The sequence below is a fragment of the Lagenorhynchus albirostris genome, chromosome 3 (assembly GCF_949774975.1).
Source record: "Lagenorhynchus albirostris chromosome 3, mLagAlb1.1, whole genome shotgun sequence".
In the NCBI taxonomy this organism is placed as follows: Eukaryota; Metazoa; Chordata; class Mammalia; order Artiodactyla; family Delphinidae; genus Lagenorhynchus; species Lagenorhynchus albirostris.
The window spans coordinates 151,606,766-151,629,298 of record NC_083097.1 but is presented as its reverse complement, the minus strand read 5'-3'; the positions used below and the strand labels follow the sequence as shown (position 1 = coordinate 151,629,298).

Below are 22,533 nucleotides of genomic sequence, written 5' to 3'. Positions count from 1 at the left end.
CCAGGCCGCTCCTGATCCACGACTCTCATCATGTCACTTGTCTTGCCTGCCGTCTTGCCCCCTCCCATCCAGTCTACCCATGGTGAGAGAATCAGCTTTCTAAAACCCCAATCCCTTGTTTAAAGCCCCTCAGTGGCCTGCAGGATAAAGTGTGAATTCTTTAACCTCGTTTACATATTCTGACCCCCAACCTGTGGGAATGGAAACAAGGCGACACTTACTCTGTGTCAAATATCAGCTGGGTGACTTCTACATTCTGAAAGGTCTTGTAAGAGGCCAATGAAAATGGTAATTAAGAGATCACAGGTGGGACTTCCCTGGTGGTGCAGTGGTTAAGAATCTGCCTGCCAATGCAGGGGACACGGGTTCGAGCCCTGGTCCGGGAAGATCCCACATGCCGCAGAGCAACTAAGCCCGTGCGCCACAACTACTGAGCTTGTGTCTAGAGCCCGTGTGCCACAACTACTGAAGCCTGTGCTCCACAAGAGAAGCCACCGCAATGAGAAGCCCGTGCACCGCAACAAAGAGTAGCCCCCGCTCACGTAACTAGAGAAAGCCCGCGTGTAGCACCAAGGACCCAACACAGCCAAAAATAAACAAATAAAACAAATTTTAAAAATACATTATTAAAAAAAAAAAGAGGTCACAGGTGACCATAAGAGACAGTCAGTGGAGATGAAAGTATAATTAACAGGAGGTTAAGAAAGAAGTGGAGGCTGGTTGTGCAACCTATCTTGGCAGGGAAGGAGACAGGGTGGTGACTTGTGGGTAAAGCAACATTAAGATTTTGTAAGGGAGGAGATGCCAAACAGTTTTTGGTGGAAGATAAAGAGATCCAAGCAATTGGAAAGGGGATAGTTTTTGGTAAAGATCTGGCGATCATGACACAGATGGGAGACTGAGCACACACTGCTGATAGGAGTATAAATAACTTTTCTGCACCACAATTTGGAGATAACACAAACATTTTAAAAAGTAAAAATTTCCATTCCTTTTAGTAGTCCTTTTGACTACTAAAAAATTTTTTTCCTGAGAAAATAAACAAGGATGTGCATATTTAGCTACAGGGATGTTTATCAATCTATTAGATAATCTATTAGATAAAAGCAAACAAAAAGGTTAACAACCTAAATGTCACAATAGGCTTTTGATCAATTTATGGTACAGCTATTCAGTGAAATGCTGCATAGCCATTAAAAACGATATAGAAGAATGTGTGAAATAGAGATAACACAGTATTTACAATATTATCCCATTTCTGTATTAAAAATGTTTTTATATGCAATGAAAAGTCTGGGAAGATATACACCACAGTATTAACAGCAGACATCTCTGGACAGTGTGGTATAATACATTTTTTTGTTTCTTTGAACTTCCTAAAATTTCATCATGAAAACAACTTATAAAATCACACACACATACATAGGGAGTCCATTTATACAAAGTTTAAGAACAGGCAAAACTTCTATGGTGAAAGAAGTCAGAATAGTTGGTTATGTCTGAGAGGCTATTGATTGGGAAGGTGCACAAGGGAACTTTCTGGGGTAATGTGGTGTTCTGCATCTTAGTTTTGGTGTATACTTAGGTAAAATTTTATCAAGCTGTGGATTTAACAGTTGGACATTTTACTGGGTGTAAATTATATCTCTTTTAAAAGAAAATACACCCACAAGACAGAAGAGAAACAGGAAGCAGGTGACATCACAGAACAATTTTGAGGTGAAAAAGGAAGATGAGGAAGTTCTGTGACAAGACCTCAGTTTTCTCAGGAAGTAAGATGTTGCAGTGGGTTTAGAGTGAGGAGGATGCAGGTGGGCTTGGATTTGAGAAAGGGGGACACAGTGAAGCAGTGCCTATGGTGTAGAAATGCATAGGGTTTCCTAGAGCTGGATCAAAGGAGTGGGCACCAACCCCCAGGGCTCTTCAACTCACTGTGATACATACTAGGATTCTGCAGCTGAAGGAGCAAGAGGAAAGAAATCAAACGGTTGAGTTTACTTTGGGAATTGTGACAGTCAGTACTGGCTTGTAGTGGAGAGAGGCGTGAAGCCAAGATGACACCAGAAGGGAGACTGAAATGAGGGTGAAGGGACAGGAGGGCTTTGAGAGGAGTAAGGACAGTGGAGTTGGGTGGTAACAGCTGTGGTGAGAGGGACTGGTTCTGAAGTCCTGAGGGTGAAGTAGTTCTGAGTGAAGGCCACACTCAAAGCAGGGGACTGCTGGCAAAGGAGGGAGGGAAGTGACCACTCATCTAAGTGTCCATCTACCCAATGCCAGGCACTCACAGATATCAGCTCATTTAAATGGCACCTGGAGGGGATTCCCTGGTGGTCCACTGGTTAGGACTTGGCACTTTCACTGCCGGGGGCCGGGGCACTAAGATCCTGAAAGCCACTCAGTGCGGCCAAAACGAATTTAAAAAAAACCCAACCCCCCAAAAATGGCACCTGGACTTTTGCAAGGAATGTACTGCCATGAGGTTTATATAGGAGGAAACTTGCCCTAGATCAATCCGTAAGCAGCAGTTTCAAATCCAGATTTGACCCCAAAGCCACATCCCACCATACTCAGCTGCCACACAAGGCAAATCAGCAGAAGAACTGGAATTTTAGGGAATCCAAATATGTAGATGTGAGTCATTGAGGTTGCTGGTGGAAACTATCAGTTGCCAACATCTGGAGAATGGCCAGTAGCAACCAGAACAGGATAAAGTAGTCCAAGCAGATGGCATGTACTTTGGGAGTTTGCCCTGGAGGACAGTGCATCAAAGTGGCAGAAGAGGCAAGAGGAAGGGACTCTGGTGGCTCGGGGCTTGTGGCTCCATCAAGGTAAAAGCACATGTGGAGTTCCAACTGCAACGATGGAAGTGTGTCAAGAAAAAAGTGTCGGGCACTATTTGCCCATAAGCAAAGCCTCAACCCCTCCCCTTTTCCTCTCCTTCCTTAATCCATATGGGGTGAATTGCTAGCAGTGGGCAAACTACAAACTGGCAAACAGTAATAGGAGCTTTTACCCAACACTAATTATGTGCCAGGCTATCTGCAGCAGCAATTCACAGAATCTTCATGGAAATGGTACAGTTGGCCCTATTTTACTGATGATGAAACTGAAGCCTAGAGTTGAGGTTAGTTGGCCAAAATCACAGCCCCAGTCAGGATTTGAGACCAGGTGTATCTGGCATCAGAGTCTGCATCTTCCTTGACTCTATTAATCGATGGCAAAATTTTTATATGTAAGCTTCACAATTGCGAAGTATTCATTTTTAGTGGATTCTGACCTAAGGTGAATAAACTCTTCTTGAAAACTTACTAGACGAAGACATTCTAGTTTACACTTAAGATGTGCATTCAAAAAAATTATATACACACACACACACGCATACCCACCTACATACCTTTGGATAAGCAACAGGGCAGACTCTGAAGATGACAAGAATCCACACTCACAGAAATGAGTTCTTTGCCCAGGACAGACAGTGGGAAAGAGAAAGGCAAAGAATTGAGGCTTAAGTTTCCTCTCAAATGAAAATACGAGCAAAAATACCTAGGAGCATAGTTCCAATAGTCCAGAATCTGTTAGATCCAAAGTGACTCTTCTCTAGCCACTGATTTGCAAGGACACGGGTCTGTTCTGGCAGGAGAAACGACATGCCTTAAAAAACTGAGTTATTAATGCCAGAAAATACACCTTCAAAATACACTTCCTTAGAGAAAGGGGAACAAATACTGAATGACACCTGTGTCAGGTGCTTCATATACATTTTAAGGTTTTTTTCCATTTATTTAATCTTTTAATCTACAAGCCTATCCTGAGGCAGATGATGTTAACTTTTCAGTTGGGGAAACTAAAGCTCATGGAAGCTAAAAAACTTGTCTGAGGTCATAACGCTGACAAATGACAGAGCCCCAACTTGAACCCAGATCTGCCAGCTCCTTCTACTAAAGCACACTGCCTGAGTTGCCATTTTCCACAAGAACACATTGTAGAAGGTCTATTTTAACTCCTTGCTTCTTGGCAATGTTCCCTCTGTTCCCTCTCCTGGTGTTTTCCAACCTTGCCTTCAGACAGAGAAACATCTACCAGATCTCCCCTAGACAGAAAGACCCACAACTTGTTAGGAAATTTTTGTTATAAAACATTTAATGTTAACCTACAATACAATGTAAACTTTTATGAAAAAAATTTAAAGTACACTAGATTTCTTCAGTAAATTATCACGTAACTATTCAGGTGCAGTACAAGTTGGGGCACTGCATCCTTTGTGGATGGATTTCCTGTTGCTGCATCCCTCACAAGTCCTAAAAAAAACCAGTTGTAAAGTGGAGCTCCTTGTTCAAGCACCAGATAATACACTCCTGATTTTGCATTCTGGGGGTTATCACTCCTTCCCACAGTCATTTTCTGTAACTTTTTCCTTGGCCTTGGCACCATTAGCAATTTTCATGACAGCTCAGTTGAAGATTCTAGGTTCTTTTTATTTTTTTCTAAAAGAAATATTCTCCATTGGCCATCTCTTATCCAAACATCATAGTGAAAACAAGCAAGGAGAAAGAAGTATTTGCTGCAGGAAATCCTGCAGAAGTGAAAGAAAAGACTGAGGCTGCAGAAATTCGACTGACTTCAATTAGGTATCTTTGCTTGGTCAGTTCCTATGGAAATTCAGCTGAATCTACAACTTTAGTCTTGGGAGTACAAAACAAAACTGGAAACAAGTGTTTTTGTTTAGTTGATGACTTGCCATTTGGAAACAACAGCTGAAATAATTAGGAGGTGATTTGGAAAGAAGAGCAAATGCTTGCAGATCACCGGCTTCTCAGTATTTTCTCACTTGCAGGTCCCATCAAGTTCCCAGAGGTCTTTGGGAGTAACATACAGATTGTCCGGGCGTTGACAAAATGTGCATCTTTCATGGAGGAGAGGAGATGGCACCTAGGCAGCAGGTCTAGGTCAGCATGAAGACAGGAAGCGAGACTGAGTAAAGCAGGGCTGTTTCAACGCTAGGAAGACTTTAATACTCTGGCATCTGACCTTCTTCACTGGACAAGTTATCAAAAGGCAAGAGGCGTAAAGTGCACATCATAGAATAATATGCAGATTGAATTATTAAGAAAATATTTACAACTTCCCAAAGTGGTGTGGAAAAGATACTTGGTACACCCAGCCTGGTGAAGGTCCTTAATACCATCCTATACGGGGAAACAGCTCTGCATTCCAGACAGGGAGGGTGGCTCCGAGTTAAGTGGAAAAATTCATCTTTGCATGGTTGTCAGCAGGAAGTAGACTTCACGTAAGGTAGAGTGGAGAACAGTTTATCCTTAGTCACTCCAGATACATTTTATGACAACAGTCGGAAAGCGATTTCCCACTCATCTGGACTTGGGACAGCAGGAAACAAAGTGAAAGAAAAACAGGGAGCCAGGAGCAGAATTAAAGTTTCCTGAAGATGGTACTGCAGACACCTGTGCCAAGGCCACTGGGAAATTCTCAGGCTCCCCAGGTGATACCCATGGGGCTCCTCACCCTGCCCCTTGGTGTTTACCCCAAACACTAAGGGTGGCAGAGAAGAGCAGTCACATCACTGCTACTTAAAAGAATGGTCCTTAGCTTTTAGCTAAGCAAGAGAAAGCCTTTGGAGGCTGCAAGTCTAGCAAGTTATGCTTTATGTTGACATGAACCCCTGGCCTCACAGCATGCTAGGGAACTGCAATAACTTCAGTAACTTCAGTAGGTTGCAGCGTTACAAGTTCTGCAAGTCTAGCTACAGAACACTTTGGAATACTTGTCAGCTCACGCTGACATCTGTGAATACATGGCCTGACCCCTATACTCATACTCATTACCATAAACTCAACCACAGATGAGACATCAGAGGGAAAAACCCCTACTGCTTCAACACAGCAATAGAGGGAGAGGATAAAACTGCCCCCAGCAGGTGGCTACACCAAAAACTGAAATGTGCCTTCCGACACTTTACACAGGCTGAGTTCTGTCTTGGCTCCCTTCAAGGCCTCCGGTTCTTTCAACCCTTAAAACACCACCACCACCACCACATTCCCAGTGAGACAGGCGGGGTATTCTCACATGGTTCTGCTGGTTCCACCACAGACCCTGCTTGTCCTCTGGAAAGGCACCAAGCTTGGCAATTCAGGAAAGCTCAAGGCTGGGCAGGAATAGCATGCACATGTCAGAACACATATCCTTTGTTCAGATCCCATAATGACCACCTGGTCCAGATTCCAAGGAAAAGCTGCAGTTGTACGTATAGGTTAGTCTACACGGAGTTCATACCATGTATATGGATGTATCTGTACATACACAGCCTTTGTAGAGCTACAAACCCAGATTTCCTCCCATTGTACCAAGTGGGATGCATAGGTGGCAAGAAAGGACAGCAAGAGTTGGACCAAAAAGAACCTCTCTGGGAACGTGAGAGGGACAATGGCAGAAATAAGCACAAACCAGCCTGGGACACCTTTATTACACTCTTGTGGGCTAAGGAGCCCAGGGCAAGAACTCATGGGTTTAAGAAATGGCTCTTTATCAAATGATGTTAAGGAAAAAAAATACATCTATGTCAGCCTCATTCCTTTGGTCATTACAAAGCAACAACAACAAAAAAATTAAAGTTATTCATAAATTGTGGGAAGTTCAAGGAACATCTCTGCTCTGTGCCTTCCCTTCCCTCTCTTCTCCAGAGGTGGAAGAAGCAAGTCCTCAGGAGATGCTGCAGTAGCTGGTTGTTGGAGGTTTTTTCACTTTTATTTTCTATAAAAGCAAGAATGAATGAGATCTAGTGGGAATGTCCCCTTCCCCAGTTGGGACAATGGCTGGGTTGGAGGTGAAGAGTCTCCTTTCACTGGAAGGTGTGGTGCAGAGGCAGTAGGGAAGGGTGGGTTTGCCAGCAGGAACGTTCACTGCTAACCTCGAGTGCACACACAGGTGGTGACTTTTGCAGGCAGCATGGTTTCTGATCCTTCCTGAGGATGCAGCAGTCTTTTAAAAAAAATATTGTATTATAATAATAATAATATGAATTTCTCTCTCTTATTTTTTTGTTTTTTTCCATTTCTTTTAGGGATTGGGGTTGAAAAGGAGAGGAAGAAAAAGTGTCATTCGTCTGTTAGGTCCTGAACAAAGAGAACTTCTGTGTGGCTGAGTCCGGCCTCCTGCAGCGTGGGGGGGTTGGGCCACTCCTCTGAAGGGGTGCAGGGCAGCACCCTCCGGGGAAAATTGGCTTCAATCTGAAACTTTTCAGGGCTTTCTTTCAAGGAGAATAAGAAGTCGTGGATTACCTGCAGAAAAAGAAGGTAATTTTCTATTACCTATAGAAAAAGAAGGGCAGTGAGAAAAAGACAAAGACAGACACACACACAACCATGAAATCAAATATATCCCAGCTCTCCCCAGGGTAACTTGGAGATATGAAGTAATCACATTAGACTGAAATTCCATTTCAAAGTCGATCAATTTCAAAGAGCAAACATGTCGGGCAGCTCTTTTAAGAGATTTATTACACAGCCCAATGCTAGTCCTACTCTGAATTGACCCATCTGTTTCTTTTTTGAAAACCTGTCTGATATAAAGTTAAACACTTTTAACTTACAAATAACCAAGAGTTACAGAAAAGTTGGAAGCACAGGTACAGAATTTTTTCTTTGAACCAGTTGAAAGTGAGCTACCAACTGAATGTCCCATCACCCAAGAATACTTGTGTATATCTTTTTTTTTCGGTAGGCGGGCCTCTCACTGCTGTGGCCTCTCCCGTTGCGGAGTACAGGCTCCGGACGCGCAGGCTCAGCGGCCATGGCTCACGGGCCCAGCCGCTCCGCGGCATGAGGGATCCTCCCGGACGGGGGCACGAACCCGTGTCCCCTGCATCGGCAGGCGGACTCTCAACCACCGCACCACCAGGGAAGCCCTCTTGTGTATATCTTACAAACAGGGCAATCACCTTCATAATACAACCCTCAAAATCAGGAAACTTAACTGATACATTACTACTGTAATATAATAATGTACATTAAATTTTTATTCAGGCCCCATTCAAGTCTTGGCAGTTGCTTTTTTTTTTTTTTTTTGGCAGTTGCCTTTTATAGCAAAAGGATCCAGTTTTAAATTGTATGTTGCATTTAGTAGTTGTCACATCTCCTAAGTCTGCTCCTTTTAGCCTGGAACAAATACTCAGGATTTCCTTGACTTTCATGACCTTGACACTCCTAAAGATTACTGGTCAGTTACTTTGTCTCTCAATTGGTTTATCTGATGTTTACTTTTTTTTTTAATTTATTTTATATTTATTTTTGGCTGTGTTGGGTCTTCGTTTCTGTGTGAGGGCTTTCTCCAGTTGCGGAAAGCGGGGGCCACTCTTCATCGCGGTGCGCAGGCCTCTCACTGTCGCGGCCTCTCCCGTTGCGGAGCACAGGCTCCAGACGCGCAGGCTCAGTAGTTGTGGCTCATGGGCCTAGCCGCTCCACGGCATGTGGGATCTTCCCGGACTGGGACATGAACCCTTGTCCCCTGCATTGGCAGGCGGATTCTTAACCACTGCGACACCAGGGAAGCCCTGATGTTTACTCTTGATTAGATTCCAGTTATGCATCTTTGACAGGAGTATTACAGAAATGATGCTGTGCTCTACTCAATGCATCCTATTCAGGCGGAGTACAATTTCATTTTGCTCCATTACCTATGATGTCCACTGTGACCACTTGATTAAGATGGTGCCTGCCAGGCCTCTCCACTCTAAGTTAGTCTTTTCTCCTTTGTTATTAACAAGTATTTTGTGGGGGGGTACTCTGAGACTACGGAGACATTTGGCTCTTCAAACTTTCTTCAATTTATTTATTTATATTAATATAGAGCCATGCTTTCCTATTTTATTCAATAGGTTCTAATGTTCAAACTGTTTCAGATGGAGTCCGAGGAGCCCAATCAAGCTGGCCTCCACGTCTTTCTGACATGTCTCCATCATTTTTTGAATAATTCCTTGCTTTGTGGTACAAGGTGTTCCAGGCTAATCTTGTATTTTCCCTGTCCCAGTCCTGGAATCAGCCATTTCTCCAAGGAACCGTGATTCTTCTTAATGGACAATGCTATTTAAAAACCACGATCTAGGGAATTCCCTGGAGGTCCAGTGTTTAGGATTCCACGCTTCCACTGCAGGGAGCATGGGTTCGATCCCTGGTCGGGGAACTAAGACTTTGCATGCTGTGTGGTGCGGCCAAAAACGAAAAAACAGAAAATAAATAAATAACAACAACGACCTAGGTGCTAGGTATATTCATTGCTATTGGGGTGCTGATGTTCCCAAGCACTCTCTGTGGAGAAAGCCAGACAATGTGTACATACATATATGCATCTATATCTCTATTTCCCCCTGTATACTGAGAGCCATGAGTTGATTCCCCTCTCCTCATGTATACCCTCCTTACCTGGTTCTGGATTTAACACCCACCCCATCTCCAGGCCACTTGGGCTCTGACTTCTCTGCACTGGGTGCTCTCACATATGCACACCTCCTTCACTTGATCGAGATCTGACACCTTCCACGTAGACCTCTCTTCTGTGAGAAAGCCCTCTTCACCCTGGTCTGGCTCTGGCAAGGTACAGGTAAATTCTTATTTTCCCCTGTCTCTTAACGCCACACATTAAGAACAGGCACCCTGGATCTGATCTATGGTCCTCTTTATCTCAAATTCTGTTTTTAACAAGACTCTAAGGGATGTGCAGTGAAGGGCACTGCTAACCTCTTTCAGGTCCATCCCAAAGATCAGGAGCACCCCATTCAAGTTACCCTTACTTTTTTGAGGGTATCTATTTCTATTTCCTTTTTGTTCCACCTCTCATAAGTTTATTTCCCTCTGCCTGAAGAGGCTATTGCTACAAATCCATTTAAGGAGTAAATTCATTTTCCTTTCACCTAATCCATTCATGATTTTACAAAATTCTCATATTTTGGTCCATCAACCTTAATCACTTTCAGCTCCTTTCTCTGTCTTTGCAATTTCCATTAACATTCATTCTCCTTTTCTTTTCTTGAGATGCATCAGTTAGACTTGCACCAAGTATTCTTGGTATGAACCCAACAGGGTTTTACAAAAGGGCAAAATATCTTGCTTCCTTTTCAGTCACTGCTTGACAATACTCAACACTGATACAACACTGACATTTTCTGTTTATCATTGGCAATGCACCAATACCATCAGGAAACAGATGAAATCACCTCTACAGGTCCCTTTTGGTTCATAATGGATAGAAAAATGATTTCTGGGCTGAGTATAATTTGGTTTCTCTCTTACATGCATTCATTCAGGAGAAAGTCAGCTGCCACTTTTCTGCTCACTCTTGAAGGCTAGAGATTTTTCTACAGTTTACCCTTTTTTATCCTAGCTTTTAACACCTGTCAAGAGCTGAGCATCATACACAAACTGAGCATTTTGCTGAACATTCACTCATTGAGAGTATTTATAAATGGTAGAGCTCACAGAAGATCACACAAACTCCGCAGGAGCACTAAAAACCTGTAACTCACTATTCAGTTACATGTTATTAACTCTATAAATGTTAAATGAAAGGCCAGCACTGCCAATACACCTCTCCTCTTACACTTCTTTCTTTCCCATCTGATCCTTGTCCCCATTTACGAATTATTTCTCTCCATCTGAAGTTTTTTTCTTCTTTAAAAAATAACTTGTAGTGTAAACATATTTAAAAAGCCTACAAGGATTAAATATTTAACAAATGGGTTGGTTCCCCTTTGGCTAAAAGTCTATTCTATTCCACAATTCTAACAGATTTTCCTCCAAAACTCTCAAGAGAGGAAATTTTGGTTAGGCTTTTCATATACAAAATGATAATTAGAGTTTGGGGAGTAAAAGCTCCGTAAGCGCTTGGGCATACTACAGAGAAACTGTCAGTGAACATGGCTGCAAGCTAATACCCACACAGAAAACAGTAGTTAGGAAACACATCAAGGAAGGGGAATGAACATTTAGAAACCATCTACTACATGCTAGGTCCTGTGTGAGGCTCATTCATGTTATTCCCAACTAAAACATCCAAAGTTAGAGATGTGAGCACCTTCTCCCATATAAATCAATGTATAAATGAGAGATAAACAAATAAAACGAGGAAGCTATTGCTTCTCTCTCACTAGGATGCCTCACAACGTTTTACTCTGAATTAGCTCTTTGAATCGTCTTACATTCCTTACTGGCCAGTAAGCTCCATGAATTCCAGAACCACGCTTTACTCACCTGCATAACCCCTAGGGTGCCTAGCACAGTGCCCGACATACCTTCAGTTTAATGTTATCAGAGGACAGGTTATATTTCCATTTTACATGCAGGATATATCTGAGGCCCTATAAGAGACTGTAACTTGTCCAATGTTTTCCAGTTAAACAGGAGAAGTAATGAATGTGCTACCCAGCCTCACCTGACTACAGAGCATCCACATTTCTATTATGCAGTTTATTCTTGATTATTTCAAATGATCAGGGAAATGGCAGCATCTATTATAGTTGTAAACTTGGAAAGGCAACTTACCAACGCTCAATATAAACAGGAACTTCCTTCTGATAATAAACACCAAAAACAATAGCGTTTGAATGCTTACTATGAGCCAGGCACAATGTTGAGCACTTTACATATGAACTTAATCCTAACAATCCTATTAGAGAGTGACTATTATACCCATTTTAAAGATAAAGAAACTGAGGCTTACAGATTAAGTAAACTGACCAAGGAAACACACCTATTAACACTGGAACAATGAGAATTTGATCTTCATTCTGTGAGACTCTGAGAGTCTGCTTGTAACTACATCCCTATGGAATGACAAACACTATTTACCTATGGACACCAGATACCCAAGGTAGCCCTACTAAGTGGGGCTTCTAATGGGCTGAGTAGAAAGAAAGGGTGACAACTGCATGCAAGCTGTGCATGCACTTATATTCAGTTGTGTAATTCCAGTCCTTCCAGGGCAGCAGGGATAGAGCTTTTTCTACACAGCAAGGGGTTCTGGTGGGATTCTAAAGCCAGTGCGAGTCGAGCAGCTTGGAAGAGCCTCCCACCTCCAACATACAAGTCTTTTGTGGGACTTCTTGGTAAGCTATCTTTTCTTCTTAGCAGAGCTCAAACATGATAAAATGAAACCTTAATAACTGCTTTGAGTTGGCAGCTAGACCTGAAGGAACCTACAATAATTCAGTGCACTCTTCTCTCTGCCCCACCTCCTTCCTCCCCTGTTCATCAGAGCAGCAGATACAGCAATAACACTCTTGAGAGTCTTTAAAAGTTTCCATATCTACAGCCCACACAGCCCAGACTTTACATACACTTCACACAACTTAGGCAGTCCTTACTGTTAGAGACTGTGAAAAGTGGAATCGTCTTTCTACTCGAGAATCATTGGGTAATTTGAAAATGATTTTGACACTTTCAGGGTCATCAGGGGAAGGCTCCGGGGGCAGGCACTCCAACTTCCTTTCCTTCTCCTCTTGTAAATTCTGTAGAGACACAAAGCAAAGGTGAGGCTATGGCTCCAATCAGGGAACAAGGAAACAAGAAACACAATCACAACATGTAGGTTTACTAGGCAGTCAGATGAAAAATTAATGACCAGTATCAGAAGAAAACTTCTTGGCAAGGGTCAGAAACACCCTAATTCAAATTATATTTATTTGATTACACACTATTGCATCACATGTATTATTTATTGACTATGTTAAGGTATGTAACTGTTAGAAAAAAGGGAATGACTAAAAGACCCTGGCTATAATCAAGCGGCAATATGCAATGAAACAAGATGATGAATAAAATGTCAGATGAGCTAAACACTGGTACTAAGAATGAATGCTTAAAATCTACTGCTGTGAATTAGCATACTGAACTGCTTATTATCTATTTATACTTACTTTTCATGGAACAGAGCTTTTCTGCCTTTTACTTACTCTTGTATTTGTTTTAATAAACTTTTTAAACAATTAAAAAATACTTTTTGTGAAAATGTAGTAAATATTAAAATGGCATGGAGAATTTAAATCACTCACAATCCTATCATCTAGTTTTTTCTCTCACACTTGAGAAAAGACCAGTTTGAGAGTCACCAGAAGTAAATAAAGACAGGCTCCTTACCCGCCGCCGTCTCTCCTCTGCCAACTTCTGCTGCTGCACCTCTTCCTCCTTCCGCCGCTTCCGCTCCCGCTCCTCCCGCTTCTTTCTCTCTTTCTCCTGGTCAGCCCGGAGAGAGGCCAGGTAGGCCTCATCCTGTTGTTGTCTCAGCACCTGGGTCTGGTTTCGTTCTTCCCTGTGGACAGATCAAAAGCATAGAGGGAAAAAATAAATCTCACAAAGCTCTGTGTTTTCTTATATTGAAATTTTTTAGGGGGTTAAAAAGGTTGACAATCTTGGCAGATGACAGTTAATACTACCATAAGGGATTCAGATTCTCATGCAGAATCTGAATAAGCCATCTCTTTTCTTACTTTAATTTGGCAGAAAAAGAAATGGCAAGCTTTTCCCTCTCTTTTTAACTTTCCATGTAAAACTATCCTTTCCCCCCAATCCTAACAGAAGTAACACAATATTATTGCCATAAAATGATCAGTGGGATCATATTTTATAGGTAAATACCTTTCTGGGTTACAACATTTTTGTGTATGTTGCTTTCATAAAACCAAAAAACCACATACACACATTTTAGAAGATGTGAAAAATAAAGAAACATCTTATTCAGAGTTCTACTAATTAAAGAGAAAACACTGTAATATTTTGGGATATTTCTTTTTCTCTCCAAAAAATTGTGTATGTACGTAGGAGTGTGTGTGTCTGTGTCTATAAAATTAAAAGAAAATACCCCAGAATGTTAAAAGTGGTGGCAGGATTATGAGTGATTTAAAATTTCTTCTGCGCTTTTCTATGTTTCCTGAATTTTCTACATTAATTAATGTACATTACTTATGTGATGGGGGAGGAGTTATAACCAAGTTATAAGCATTCCTCATTTTTTACATTTAAGTTCTTTATATCATGCTCAGCTATTTTAAATGACACAATTTACATTCCTGAGCATAGAGTCCTGTCTTTATTTTGAATCACATCTCCAAGAAAAGATGATCTGATGGAGTTATTTAGGTAAAAATATATAAATATTTTAACACTAAGTGGACAAGGCTTTTAAAGTTGCCTAACAGAGAAGAAGTCAGGATTTGTGGAGCCCCAGGTAAGGCACCCAAGTCTACAGCTCGTCTCAGTTCCAGAGAGGAACTCCCCTGTACCTCTCTAGGCGTTCTGACACCAGGTAAGTCTGGTTTGCATCCATGATAAATGTCAGCTGGTTAATGAGGTCATCAGGCTGAATGAGGCCTTCTAGCCGTCCTACCACAGTCATTCTCCGATCCTTCAACATAATCATGGCCAGGAATGGATAGGTGTTTTCTCTTAAAGCCTGTGAGACTGACAGAAAGAAGACCCAAAAGATCAAGGGCAGGACTTAGGGATAAAACAGATTAATTCTTAGACTTTACACAACAAGCAAGAGAGAACTGCTTTGGTCTCAGTTGGGAAAGAAGGGAGGTGTCATTTATTCCCTGCCTACCTTTTTCCCTCCTAGTTTCTCAATCTTTTTGCTGTTGTTGTTATATACTTGTGTCCCTATTCCCAGGTAATTTGATTAGAGTAGGACAGGCTTTTCTGGTGGGGTGTGGTTGTCATGATGATGCTAGGGCAGGCTGCAGAGTTCAAGAACAATGTCTATTTGATGGAGGGAAAAGGCTCTACAAAGACTCTGGCTACTGCTCAGCATAATTTCCCCCTGTGTCGAAGGGGACAAGGCTGCAAGTCTCAAGTTTATGTTACTGGTGAGGATCTCCACCATCATCTTCCTTGTCTTTTGTTCCTCTCATCCAATCCCTTCCTTATCCCCTTTTCCTATGTCCCACCTGCCCCCACCCACTAAAAAAGGGCTAGCTTTTCTGTTCTGAAGGAGTTTAGAAAGTTGGTCTTCCAAATAACCAAGATTTTACAATTACAGAGCTTTACCTGTTTTACCTTATGATTTGAAAGAAGAGATTTTAAGCTTCTGTTAAAAATATTCTTAGTCTCCTTCTATCTATCACTCCTCACACCCAAAGCCGTAAGAGAATGGCAAAACATATACTGCAGGAACTTATCAGATGTTTAAAAACCAATTAGGAATAACAATTCGGATTCCAGGATGTAGACAAAACATCTGCTGCATCTTTGGTTCTCAGGATTTAGCACAGCACCTGGTATGCTAGTATATATTCAAAAGTTGCTGAATAGAAGTAGCTGCAAAGTAACTACATTTTCCTTCACTAGATGCCTTTATATCTTATACTGACTTCTAAAGATATTTACCTCCAGTTAAGAGTTAGTTATAGTCAGCAAAGATCTGAGCTTTCTGAATCCCTATCAGCACTCAGGGTACTCAAACTCATTGTGCAAGAAGCTCTGTTAAAATTGCTGATGACAAGAATAAACTCTTCAGTAAAAAGCTCATTAAGATTAAAGGCAAGCTGCTGGCCAGGACTGGGTTTTTTTTTTTTTTTTTTTTTTGCAGTACGCGGGCCTCTCACTGTTGTGGCCTCTCCCGTTACGGAATAAAGGCTCCGGACGCGCAAGCTCAGCGGCCATGGCTCACGGGCCCAGCCGCTCTGCGGCATGTGGGATCTTCCCGTTCTGGGGCACGAACCCGTGTCCCCTGCATCGGCAGGCGGACTCTCAACCACTGCGCCACCAGGGAAGCCCCAGGACTGGGTATTTTTAAAAATAAAACAGGCTCTGGCAATGGTTAACTGTAATGAATGGGCTAGAGCCTGACAGACCTGAGCTTGCTCCAAAACTTGCTAACTGTATGATCCTGGGCCAGTGGCTTAAACTCTCTGAGCTTGTTTCCTAAACCATAAAGTGGAGGTAATACAACCCCCATCTCTCAGGACTGCTGAGAGGATCAGTCAGCCACAGAATACTCATGCAATAAATGGCATGTCCTTCCAGATTATTCCAAAGATATCTCAACAATCTCAATGAGGCAAAAGAAACACGACTTACCCCTGTATCCCTCAGGTTTGTTTGTGGAGCATGCCCAGAAGAGCATCCTAGTGTTTATTAGTGAAATAACTTCAGGAGCACAGAGTGTGGTGCTGTGGAGAGGGATGAAGAGGACATGAGAAGAACTTGCTTACTACAAATTATCAGTAGATAAGATCAGAAAAGAGGGAAAAAAAAAAAATCAATCCACTTACCGACAGAACTCATCAGAGTCCTGGTGATCATCTCCATGAAGATAAACCAAAAGAAAGCGAAGCTCCCGTTTGGCATCATTAAGTGCCTGTGAGAAACAAAAGATCACAAATTATGATGATGACTGTGCCTCAAACTTTTAGTTAGGCTAAGGGTCCTAATGGATACAGCTACGTATTTAGGAACAAAAGAAGAAATGAGGGAAAAAGGTGAGCAAGAAAACCAGAAAATTCCTGGGTTCCTACCTTCATAACCCTGGCATTTCTCTCCCTACAAAAAGTCCATGCTAACAAGCTTCAATGAAAAAGTTTTTAGTGTTGTTAGGATTTAAATTCTATCAGGCACATAAGAGTAGGCAGGCTGACAAAAAAAGGCCCCCTCCCCACCCAATCACAGAAAAGTCATCTGTTCCCACAATCTAAAGGAAGATGTAAACAGGAAAATCTGACCTGAAAAGGGAGATGAGAGTTTTGCCACTTTACAGCTACAACATAAAAAATACTGCGAAGATGAGCCTGATCCAAGGCCACATACCAAGCAGGGATGAGGGACTGAGGGACCCAAGGGCATTTTAAAGAGCATGGGGTTTAAAAGATCTTCAAAGACAAGGCTAGTGTCCCAGATTTCTGTGTATGCTTTTGCATTTGCAGAATCCCAAGTACATTACAATTTAATTAAGATTTCCTGAATGACCATTGGTGGTCTACCTTCAGGATTACAGCAAAGAGGGTGTATGAGAGGTGCCCATCTCATTCATGTCTGTATCTCTAGCACTGAGCACAATGCATGGCATATAGTACGTGCTTAATGCTCACTGAGTGGGGTGGGAGCAGCCAGTGGGAAAAAGCAGATGTGGGAGAATCACAGAAGGAAGCAAGAGTAAGCATTTTTCTCTTTCTCCAGATAGATCCAGGAATCCTGGAGGCTGCAGAACCACCCTCAGGCATAAGGTGTTACTTCTACATTTTTCTCTGGTAAACTAGAGATATGCCCAACACCCATAGAACTCCTAATTTTTGCTCCCTGAGAGGTAACAACAGTCGAATGTCTGCGTGGCTTGGGTTGAATGAGATGTGTTGCTTTGAGTCTATGGTCTATCCCCTTATTCAATTCTGCAAGGGATACAAGACTTAGGTTTTGCCTATAAGGAGGAGCTTGCAGTCTGATACAGGAGATAAGACATTAACACAAACAACTATAAAATAAGGAAGAATGTGAAATTGCTATAACGTTTAAAAAAAAAGAAAACCACTATGAAAGTACAAAAGGAAAGACTACTATTTTAGATTGCAAGTAGGCAGGGTAGGGCGCAACAATTAGGAAAGGGTACAAGAGGGGAGTGACATGAGCTGGTGAAGGATGGGCAAGATTCCAATTAGCAAAAATGTGAGGAAGGCATTCTAGATAGAGGAAACAGTAAATCAAAAGCAAAGGCACAGAGGTGGGAAAGTACAGAGTATGTTAAGGGAATGGTCAGCTGGAACCTAGGGTATAGGGAAACAAGTTATGCAGGAAAGACCTCAAAAGGAGGTTGGGATTAGATCAAGGAGGGCCCAGCTAAAGGGCTTGGTCTCTTTTTGTGTAAGCAATAAAAAGCTATTTAAAGTTTCTGAATCAAAGAATGACATGATCAGTGCTAAGCTATGCTTTCCTTTGAGGATAGAATCATATCAATAAATTGGCATCTATATGGTTTGTGGCACTGACCTGGCTGTACGTTCCCTGGTAGAAGACAGGGTGTGCCCTCCCATATTTCTCTTCAAAAGAGTGCATAAATGAAACAATGTCCCCAACGGGGTCAGTGACCCGGCTGCGAGGGTCAGGCCGTATAAAACGAAGAGCAAACCTGGGGAGGAAGGAATAAATATCACATGAATCGGCTTACTGTAGTGCATATGGAGTGGGCCAGTTTGTAAAGATTCCTATAGCAGAGCCATGGGCATGGCAGCAAAGGGAGGTGAACGGTCTGTGAGTGGACCATCAAACCTGAGAGTACAGGCTAGCTCAAAAGCCACAAAGCAGCAAGTGTTACACCACTGTCTGCTTAAGAAGAATGCAAATTACTAGAATTATAAATTCCAACACTGGCCTAAACAAATCTTGAGTGCTTTTTGCAGAAAAATTTAGGGCTATAAGAATTGGGAAAGGAAGACGCAATATCCAAAAAGATCACAGGTCAGGCTGTGTCCCCAGACTCTCCATAACGGCACTGTCTAAAACAGCAGCCACGAGCCACATGTGGCTATCTAAATTACCAAGAAAATTAATTTAATTAAATACAATTTTAAAAATTCACTTCCTCACTCACACCAGCCACATTTCAAGTGCTCAACAGCCACATGTGGCTAGTGGCTTCCACACTAGACACTGCAGATATAGAACATTTCCATCATCACAGAAAGTTCTATTAGTGCTATTCTAGAACAGAGCTGTATCTCTTTCTGGTTCTTCTACTTGCCTCTCCCTTTCCTTTCTGTTCTCCTGGGATTTTGAATTATGAGTCCACATTCCCAAACTATTCAAATTATGGACAAGAACTTCAAATCCAAACTTGCAGTCATGACTGACTTGCTCTTCAACGGGGCAAGTAAATTCTGCTCAGTGATTTATGGTTGATAGCATCCATGGAGGAAGTTATAAAATGGATCTAGACAACACTGGCAGAGTTGGAGACCTGGCAGTTACTGTAAGGTTAAAGACGGTACCACACATCTGTTTCTAAAGAGCCCATCTTATCACATTTGTATAGTACCAGTTATTTATCCTCTGGGTTTCCATAAAAGGCAAAGGAGCAGGGGCTTGATAAGTCAATGTGCTATGTAACATTAAATAAGTTACTTGGATGATACAGTTGGATTAAAATTAGTAACACATGCCATGCATTTTTTTCCCAAAGAAAGCAAACAATATTCATATACTTAAAGAAATATCAGCATAGAAAAGCTGACTAAACTATGATACCTTCCTTACCAAATATCGAGCCAATTCCTTATCCCCTTAACAAATTCCCCATATAAACATGATTTCACTTGGAATTTCTCCTGAGTAATCAAATCAAACTCATTGACACAAACATTCCAGAGCAAATTAAAAACAAAAGTAAGAAGCTGTGTATGTGAGGGAGTGATTAGAAATCCTTAAGAAGATTAATGTTTTGATAACTTTCTCTGAAGTCAAGTATTTTAGGATTATCTTATTACTCTTTAAGTTTTCAAATTTTGATGAAGGGATAAAGGTTTTAATTTTTTTATTTCTCATTACAATATATTCCAATGGCCAACACAATTTAGGACAATCAGCTTTTTAAAAAAAATAGAGATATCAACTAAGACTTCATTATGATTTTAAAGGTTTTTACATGCCCATTCTTAGGTATTGTCTGATCCTCTGCAGCTGCTGGGTCCTTACCTTCAGGCTCTGCTCCCTAGAGCAAGGCAAAGATTAGCCCATATTTAGAGGAAGGTATAGAATGCCCTGTATGCAAGGTTCCATCTGTTGGCATGGATGCCCATAAAACATTTTAGTTCTCCATGAAGTCTAGGTGTGGGTTCATCTACTACTGAGTTCCAGACCAGACACCCCAAGTCTGATGTGCCAGAAACTTGGGCCCCTTGACATTTTCCAGCCTTTCTGTAGCTTCCTGTGCTGAGCTCTCCAAATGGTACATGAAGGAATTAAGAAGAAAGGTGAAAGTGTGAAGCAAGGGGGAACACATATGGAAGGGTTCCAGTGCCAGCAACCTATGGGTTGCCAGGACAGAGGAAAATGTACAGAAGGTGTGTCTAGAATGGTGAAATTGTTATAGGAGGAATCTAGAAGAAAGTAGGTCATCTCAGAGAAAAAGAATTTGTTGGAATTATGAGTTGTAAAATGATTTAGGGTAAAAGTTACAAGGAGTGTGAAGCTAGTAAAGATAACAGAGGTTGGAAAGGAAAGGGTGTGAAGATTAACTAGGGAATGTAGGGGGACAAACATGTGGGATAGGGAGGCAGACTTATCTGTGAAAATGATAACATCTGTTGTTATGTCTGAAAAACCGAAAATATTTTCATGCTATATGAATACTTCAGGAAAAGTATTCAATCTGATGACAAACTGGCAGCCAAAACTGATAGAGCATAAACCTTATTCTGGTCTATGTTTCAGCTCCAACGTCTACCTTGTTACTACTAACACATACATACAAAGGTACATACCTAAATATATCAAGTATTGTATAATAGGTAAACCGGAATGGAAGCATTATCAAGTAATAACCCCATCCAAGCAGCCCCTGAAATTCCAAAAACAAAGTTAGATATCATTCTCTCAATCCCTAATACCTTAATTGCTAGTTAAGATTTACATTCTTTTTTGTCCTTTTCTTATAATTTCTCCCTCTGCAAAACAAGGTTCCCTTTTCCTGGCCCACCTCATCCTTCTTAAAAACCAACTACCTTTGACCTCACTTCATCTAATACTATTATATTTTTCTTTTATACAATAATTTTTGTATTAAATTTGCTTGAACACTTATTCTGCAGCTACTTACATACATTAGCTGTCAAATTCAGTTGCAAGTTTTCCTCTCTAAATCATAAATATTCATTCTTTCCTTTTTAGACTTAATATATTAAAATGTGGTATATAGAAATAACAAGAAAGATAACCACTACTGCTACCTTGAACATTTGTATATAAATGACAAATAATTATATTAACCACAATTATAAATCTCCAAACAGCTGCTAATCTTGGTAATACTCTTAATTATTATTTTAACAGTGTTGATTACTGCTGCTCTTATTATTAATTAGCAAATATATAGGGCTCTATAGCTTACAAAACATTTCTTACACAGTATATTGTGTTAATCTGAGACCCTCTGTGTCCATGGCCAGGGAGCTCTAGAGCTCTGGAGCCCCATTAGTGGACATTAGGGTCCCAAACACATTCAAGCCCAAAACAACTGGAGAAACATTGGACACATACAGAACTACTCCTTTTTTTTTTAATTTAAAAAAGAAAAAAGTTTTCTTTTTCTTTTTTTTTTTTTTTTGGCCACACCACACGGCTTGCAGGATCTTAGTTCCTTGACCAGGGATTGAACCTGGGCCCTCAGCACTGAAAGTGGAATCCTAACCACTGGACCGCCAGGGAATTCCCTAGAACTACTCCTTGAATCATATAATTGCTCTAGGAATCTGTGCTGTTCTACTTCAGAATACCCCAAAACATCTACTTAGAAACTATTTTTAAAACATTATCAAGTACTCCACAAAAAGGAGTGATGGAGTAAATTCTAAATCCAATTATAAGAGGTGAGTGTAACTCCAAGAATAAGAAACTCCAAAAAGTTCTCTGGAGTGTTCACTATCAGTATACACACCTGACTTCCCTAATTTGACCGAATAATTTGAAGAGGGAAGAATGCCTCTTTATTCATCTCTAGATCCCCAACAGCAAAATATCAAGGACCTTGGAACACTCTTAAGTGCTTGCTGAATTTAACTGAACCACCTCCTCGCTGCTAGCCCTTCAAGACTAATTTCTCCCACAGAGGTTACAAGTACTTCCCTAGAAGTAGCTTAAAATTAAGTAAAATGAAGCAACAAAGAATTCAGTAAACACTCTAACTTAAGAGTGGAAGATCTATTAAACACATAGCAAACATTTTTAGACATGTAAATACATGTAGATGAAGTGCTATAAACAAGGCACAGAAAACTCTTCAAATAACTGGCATGGAAACAGGAAAAAAAAGGATACTTTCATTGGTTCATTAAGGAATAAAGGAAAAATGATAAACCCAATAAACCTACCAAGGAGCTAGGTCAAGCTAACAGCTTTATATTCTGAATATTCCTTTTGTTCCTATCATACAGAGATCAACATAACCAAGTGAAAGAACTTTTAAAATAAAAAAGGGAGAAATTCCAGCTATGAAATAACTTGCCCTTGGTTGTGGTCTTGAAACAACATAGCTGTAGATCCTGTGGTCGGCTGTATTAACTTGCAAGGGTCGGGATGGTGGTGGGTTGAAAACACTTGGTACACCCTCTTGCTCGTTCAATCTGTCCTGTACAGCAGCCTGAGAAGAAAAGAATAGCAAGAACTTCAGTGATGCTCAAATCAACCTAGAAGAGATGAGACAACCATTGCTGGTGTTTCAAAATAGGTCACCAGGGTGTATATAATTATGAACCTTTCTTTAACTTGCTATGGTGGGAGGCAATGTGTGGTGATGGCTCCAGAATTCATACACAGTAGAGGAGTACTAGGAACT

At 41.2% G+C, this 22,533-nt stretch overlaps 1 protein-coding gene across 4 annotated transcripts in view; it reads right to left on the bottom strand.

Moving 5' to 3' along the window:
• Positions 1 to 4,122: 4,122 nt before the first annotated feature.
• The window catches only part of FAF2 (Fas associated factor family member 2), a 59,508-nt gene continuing 41,097 nt past the window's right edge, over positions 4,123 to 22,533 (bottom strand). For 2 of the 4 annotated variants that reach the window (XM_060144256.1, XM_060144258.1), the window contains 9 exons: positions 22,204 to 22,338; positions 20,465 to 20,541; positions 17,976 to 18,114; positions 16,271 to 16,356; positions 16,077 to 16,168; positions 14,282 to 14,459; positions 13,140 to 13,311; positions 12,368 to 12,511; positions 4,123 to 7,322 (listed from right to left, as the gene is read on the bottom strand). In XM_060144256.1, the coding sequence (XP_060000239.1) occupies positions 7,110 to 7,322; positions 12,368 to 12,511; positions 13,140 to 13,311; positions 14,282 to 14,459; positions 16,077 to 16,168; positions 16,271 to 16,356; positions 17,976 to 18,114; positions 20,465 to 20,541; positions 22,204 to 22,338 (1,236 nt within the window). In that variant the 3' untranslated portion in view covers positions 4,123 to 7,109. The remainder of the gene's footprint in view (positions 7,323 to 12,367; positions 12,512 to 13,139; positions 13,312 to 14,281; positions 14,460 to 16,076; positions 16,169 to 16,270; positions 16,357 to 17,975; positions 18,115 to 20,464; positions 20,542 to 22,203; positions 22,339 to 22,533) is intronic. The other 2 variants (XM_060144257.1, XM_060144259.1) reach the window with 2 other exon arrangements.